The 6697-nt window shown below is 47.2% G+C and overlaps 1 protein-coding gene across 1 annotated transcript; it reads right to left on the reverse strand.

Annotated features, from left to right (window-relative positions):
* Window positions 1-3189: 3189 nt before the first annotated feature.
* On the reverse strand, window positions 3190-6152 carry LOC142836430 (ral guanine nucleotide dissociation stimulator-like). Its single transcript, XM_075950690.1, has 5 exons — window positions 6029-6152; window positions 5723-5912; window positions 5149-5196; window positions 4483-4683; window positions 3190-3807 (listed from the first exon to the last, which is right to left on the reverse strand). Exons 1-4 carry the CDS (start codon window positions 6150-6152, stop codon window positions 4494-4496), a joined length of 552 nt encoding a protein of 183 aa, XP_075806805.1. The 3' UTR covers window positions 3190-3807; window positions 4483-4493.
* Window positions 6153-6697: the final 545 nt, after the last annotated feature.

The following is a 6697-nucleotide window of genomic DNA, read 5'->3' on the forward strand; positions in this document are numbered from 1 at the left end:
TTTTGGCCATTTGAAGTTCTTCTGTTGAGAATTCTCTGTTCAGCTCAATGCCCCATTTTATAATTGGGTTGATTAGCCTTTTACGGTCTAGTTTCTTGAGTTCTTTATATATTTTGGAGATCAGACCTTTGTCAGTTGCGGGGTTGGTGAAGATCTTCTCCCAGTTGGTGGGTTGCCTTTGTGTCTTAGTGACAGTGTCCTTTGCTTTACAGAAGCTTCTCAGTCTCAGGAGGTCCCATTTATTCAATGAAGTCCTTAATGTCTGTGCTGCTGGGGTTATATGTAAGAAGTGGTCTCCTGTGCCCATGTGTTGTAGAGTACTTCCCACTTTCTCTTCTATCAGGTTCACTGTGTTCAAACTGATATTGAGGTCTTTAATCCATTTGGACTTGAGTTTTGTGCATGGTGATAGATATGGATCTATTTTCATTCTTCTACAGGTTGACATCCAGTTTTGCCAGCACAATTTGCTGAAGATGCTCTCTTTTTTCCATTGTATACTTTTAGCTCCTTTATCGAAAATCAGGTGTTCATAGGTTTGTGGGTTAATGTCAGGGTCTTCTATTCGATTCCATTGGTCGACTTCTCTGTTTTTATGCCAATACCAAGCTGTTTTCAATACTGTAGCTCTGTAGTAGAGTTTGAAGTCAGGGATGGTAATGCCTCCAGAGGCTCCTTTGTTGTATAAGATTGTTTTGGCTATCCTGGGTTTTTTGTTTTTCCATATAAAGTTGATTATTGTCTTCTCCAGATCTGTGAAGAATTTTGATGGGGATTGCATTGAATCTATAGATTGCTTTTGGTAGAATTGCCATTTTTACTATGTTGATCCTCCCAATCCAGGAGCAAGGAAGATCTTTCCATTTTCTGGTGTCCTCTTCAATTTCTTTCTCCAAAGACTTAAAGTTCTTGTCAAATAGATCTTTCACATCCTTGGTCAGAGTTACCCCAAGATATTTTATGCTATTTGTGGCTATCGTGAAAGGTGATGCTTCTCTAATTTCCCTCTCTGTTTCCTTATCCTTAGTGTATAGGAAGGCCACTGATTTTTTGGAGTTGATCTTGTATCCTGCCACATTACTAAAGGTGTTTATCAGCTGTAGGAGTTCTTTGGTAGAGTTTTTGGGGTCGTTTATATATACTATCATATCATCTGCAAATAACGAGAGCTTAACTTCTTCTTTTCCGATACGAATCCCCTTGATCCCTTTATGTTGTCTTATTGCTATTGCTAGAACTTCAAGCACTATATTGAAGAGGTATGGAGAGAGTGGACAGCCTTGTCGTGTTCCTGATTTTAGTGGGATGGCTTTGAGTTTTTCTCCATTTAATTTAATGTTAGCTGACGGCTTGCTGTAAATAGCTTTTATTATATTTAGGTATGACCCTTGTATCCCTAATCTCTCCAAGACTTTTATCATAAAGGGGTGTTGAATTTTGTCAAATGCTTTTTCATCATCTAATGAAATGATCATATGGTTTTTTTCTTTCAGTTTATTTATATGGTGGATTACATTGATAGATTTGCGTATGTTGAACCAGCCCTGCATCTCTGGGATGAAGCCTACTTGATCATAATGGATAATTTTTCTAATGTGTTCTTGGATTCGGTTTGCCAGTATTTTATTGAGAATTTTTGCATCGATATTCATGAGTGAGATCGGCCTGTAATTTTCTTTCTTGGTTGGGTCTTTGTGTGGTTTTGGTATCAGGGTAACTGTAGCTTCATAAAAGGAATTTGGCAATGACTCTTCTGTTTCTATATTGTGAAATACATTAAGGAGTATAGGTATTAGCTCTTCTTGGAAGTTCTGGTAGAATTCTGCATTGAAACCATCTGGTCCTGGGCTTTTTTTGGAAGGGAGATTATTGATAATAGTTTCTAATTCTTCGCAACTAACAGGTCTATTTAGATCGTTCACCTGGTCTTGGTTTAACTTTGGCATATGGTAATTATCTTAAAAAATGTCCATTTCTTTTGCATTTTCCATTTTTGTGGCATACAGGCTTTTGTATTAAGATCTAATGATTCTCTGAATTTCCTCTGTGTCTGTGGTTATGTCCCCTTTTTCATTTCTGATCTTATTTATTTGCGTGTTCTCTCTCCCTTTCGTTTAATTAGTTTGGGTAGGTGTTTGTCGATCTTGTTGATTTTCTCCAAGAACCAACTGTCCTTTTGTCTCAACTTTCAGTGTTGAGTTACAGGTGTAAGCCACCACACCCGGCTCTGGGCTCTTGAGTATGTCAGCCTTTGTTGCCCAGCTTATGCATGAAATGTGGAACGTGGGTCTGGGCCTTAGGAGCTTGGGAGGGAAAACCCAACATTCCGTGATATCACACACAATTTTTACAGTTTCCTTAGTGATTATGTACAACACTGAGGGCTGTGAAAAGATTGCTTTTATTTAAATTTTTTGAAGGGAGATTAATATTTTACTTAGTAGAAAAAAGTTAACCCTGAATACGTAGCGTAAGTACAAATAGCAAATAACTCCACGGAAAAGCACCCTGGATGCAGGAAACTGAAATGCAAGGATTAGGAAAGCTGAAGAAATGCTTCTAAAAATACTGTCTGTGCCATTACTTCATAGGGGAGAGGGCAAAGAGCAAAAGTCAAAGCTAGCGCTCTGAAATTTTAGATTGTGCAAAAAGTACTTTTTCTGCTAGTAAGAAGCACACAGGATTCTGAGCTGATGAGGAAATAAACCTCTTTCCTCTTCATCACCAGGAAACTCACACACACACAAACACCCCACACTTGTATACATGCACACATACACACACACACACACGCACACACACGCGCACACACACACTCAGGCATATACGCATGCACACACACACATACCCCACACGCATATGCATGCACACACACACATGTACACACATACACACCCACACACACACTCAGGCATATATGCATGCACACACAAACACACGCACACACACTCAGGCATATACGCATTTACACACACCCACACCCCACACGTGTATGCATGCACACACACACATATACACACCCACCCACACACAGGCACATGCACATATGCACGCACGCACACCCTTCAACACCTGTGCGTACAAATTTGCACCTGAGTCCCACTCCACCCCATGCCCAGCCCAGACACCTCCCCAACCCCCACCCCCCGCCATGCCTTCACCATCCTTTATCTTGCTCCATTAGGAAATTTGGTTTGCTGGCAGATCTGCATTTTCAGTACTCCAAGATGTACTATAATTTTAGCTTTTACCAAGGCTACTCTCAAATGCCAGGTTTCAAAAGAGCATCAATGTTAGATAAGCTGTCGATGCACACAGGATTCCGAGGGAAGGGAATGTTTGTTTGTTTGTCATTAAACTTCCTGATATGACCTTCATAATGTTGTAGGTCTGATAAAACACTGAGCCTGATTGGCAGCATTTCCAGGAGTTCACAATTTCACAGCTAAGGTTCTGGTCAAGGTCACAGAGTTATTTATTAACTTAATATAAAAGATGCTTTAAAAAGATTATAAAAAGCAATCTGACCCCGCTACAGACAATAACAATAAGACACACACAGGGGTTAAGGCCAGCACTAATGTCAAGAGGGAGATCAGGAGGGTGCACTATTGTCATCTGTGACACATCTGGTGATTAGCATGTTCTCGTGAGTAAGGCAGCTTGTGAGGAACAAGAAGGAGGGCATGGCTGAGGTCGCTGAGGGCAGCTGATGGAGGCGGCGGCACCATGCGCTCCTGGCTCCCCCAGTCGTCCTCTTCTCCACAGAGCAGCAGCAGAGTTTTCATAGACTCCAGATGTGTCACCCTGGAACCAGACACAGTTAGCTCGATGACTCACAAACGCCACAGGAAATAAGAGATCAGGAGCTATCTGGGCCTCCCCCCAAGCTCCTCTTTCTAACCCTTTCTTTATCTCATCTAGTGACCAAATGTGCCTGACAGCTCTCTGCATCTGCCGAAATATACTTTTTTGTACCTTCTCATGCAGCAGACACCATGGGGGTTGGGATCTAGCAAGCCTATCCATAAAATTCATAGTATATTATACCGCTCTTTGTCCATCAACATTAACCCTTCTGTTCCCTTGCTCATCATACACCCCCTTGTATGGCAAGGGTTCTTTTGCTGTAGTCTTATACATTCCCATACTGTGCTTCCCTATCCCAGAGCTGTTCCTGAAGAGATAATCCTTGTCTTGTAGATATAAAGAATATCATTATCATAAAAGAGATCGTGCAAAGCCCATATCCTGCATAGCCAGCTAATCGAGAAACCCATCTATGCCTCAACGGTGGCCTATACCGGGCCGTCTGCCATGGACCTCCAGGAAGCCTGGTCCCATAGGACACACAGCTCCAGACCGGCATAATGACGTATGTCATGTCACACAGACGACACTGGAGTCGGTGTGGCAATCCCCCAATCATTCCTGAGACCTGAGACCAGGTCCTGAGACCTCCTCACAGTGTCAAGCACCTACCTGGCTTGTTGTTAATCGCTCTCCTCCGAAGTTTCTGAGAGCAGTCTCGTAAGGAGCTCGTGCACCCGTATGAGGACGTCCGAGTACGGCAGATGGATTATCAGGTAGGTCTTTACCTTCTTCAGCGCGGACATGCCGGATGTCGTGGCAAAGTCCCCGGGGAAGACGCTCGTCCACGTGTCCAGGAGGGTGCAAATGGTGCTGGTGGAAAGGGACAGACAGGGCACCCAGTGGCCTGGACTTTCCTTTGCCATCCCGCCCAAGACTCCGTGCATGTGAGACTGCAAAGGAGAGGCTATCCAGCCCTTAGCCATACAATGAGCAGGGCTGAGAGGTCCATGGGAGCAGGGAACTCCATACGCCCCATGATCAGGCTCTAATGGAGCACAGCTGAGCGAGCCTTCACGCCATGGACTGAGATGAGGGTAGTAGAGTCTCAGAGGGCCACCGGAGGCCACAGGCTTTCCCCATATCCCCACTTGGCAAGGACCGTGCCCATGCAGTTCTTTTCACCCTCCAGTCAATGCTTAGACCTCAGTATGGTGTATGGTGGTAGAAACGTGGAGCGTGAGCCCCAAGCATCGGCCATCCCTCACCCTTGGTACCCAAGGGAGCCCACCCTGCAGAGCCAAGGCCTTTCTTTCTCATGTTGTAAAGCTCACTTACTTCTTGAGCTGCTCATCCTCCTGGCAGCCGGGGCGGAAGCATGCATACCTGGAGGAGATCAGGAAGGATGTTACCTGTGGGGTCCCAGTTCCCTACCTAAAAGACATCTGGGGAGCCTGCTGACTCCTGGAGCAGAATCAAAGTCGCAGGTTATTAGTTCACCTGCATTCTGTAGGTGCTTCAAATATGTTTGTGCAGTATGTCTACCCGGACAGCTCAGTGGACACAGGTTCCCTCGGATTATCCTCCTGGGGTCTCCACTCAAGACCCATCTCTATCGGGTGCTCCAATATGAATTCTAGAACCTCCTTTACAATGGGAGAAGCACTTTGACCAATGCTTCAGGAAAACTGGCCAAGGATAGAGAGCTTCCTGAAGGTGCAGAGGACACCCACACTCACACTCATTAGGGTCACAGCAGTCCCTAGGGCCCAACCTGGAGGTAGTAATGTCTGACTACATGCTGCTGGCTTCTGACAAGACTCTAGCAACTAGGTAGGCTCAGAGAAAAGCAAAGGCTTCCCATAAACGACAAGAGGATGTGAGGCCTCTGAGCTCGGAAGTGGGCACTCACCGCCTGAAGATGACATCCAGCACCTGCTCGATGGTGGTATGAGCAGGGTAGGTGCTCAGGAAAGCGATGAGATGCTCGCGGTCCCCGTTCTGAAGGGAAGTGATCAGGTCTTCCACCACTTCCTCCAGATCCCCGAAGTCTAAGATCTTAGGGTCCCCTGGGACTAGTCCTTCTGGTCCTCCAGCTGGTCCTGCGGGGCGGAGTTTACTGGGTCCCCAGGGAAGGACTCAGTCAGGTCCCCGGGGGCAGGGTCCACCGGGTTCCCGGTGATGGACTCCGGCTGGTCTTGGTCTTGTGGGGCCGAACGCATGGTATCCCCAGTGTCAGAGCCCATCGGTTCGCCAGGAGCGGCCTCAGGCTGGTCCTCCGGAGTGGAGTCCACTGGGTCCCCGCAGATGGATTCTGTCAGGTCCTCAGGGGTGGAGTGCATCAGGTCTCCAAGGACAGACTCGGTCGGGTCCCCAGGGACGCAGTCTTGCTGGTCCAGCTGGTCCTCTGGGCTGGGACCCATCTGGTCTCCAAGGACCGAATTAGTCGGGTCCCCGGGGACACAGTCTTGCTGGTCCAGATGGTCCTCTGGGCTGGGACCCATCTGGTCTCCCAGGAACGAATTAGTCGGGTCCCCGGGGACGCAGTCTTGCTGGTCCAGCTGGTCCTCTGGGGTGGGACCCTTTGGGGCTCCCAGGACCGAATTAGTCGGGTCCCTGGGGACGCAGTCTTGCTGGTCCAGATGGTCCTCTGGGCTGGGACCCATCTGGTCTCCAAGGACCGAATTAGTCGGGTCCCCGGGGACGCAGTCTTGCTGGTCCAGCTGGTCCTCTGGGGTGGGACCCTTTGGGGCTCCCAGGACCGAATTAGTCGGGTCCCTGGGGACGCAGTCTTGCTGGTCCAGATGGTCCTCTGGGCTGGGACCCATCTGGTCTCCAAGGACCGAATTAGTCGGGTCCCCGGGGACGCAGTCTTGCTGGTCCAGCT

The sequence above is a fragment of the Microtus pennsylvanicus genome, chromosome 16 (genome assembly GCF_037038515.1).
Source record: "Microtus pennsylvanicus isolate mMicPen1 chromosome 16, mMicPen1.hap1, whole genome shotgun sequence".
Classification (NCBI taxonomy): Eukaryota; Metazoa; Chordata; class Mammalia; order Rodentia; family Cricetidae; genus Microtus; species Microtus pennsylvanicus.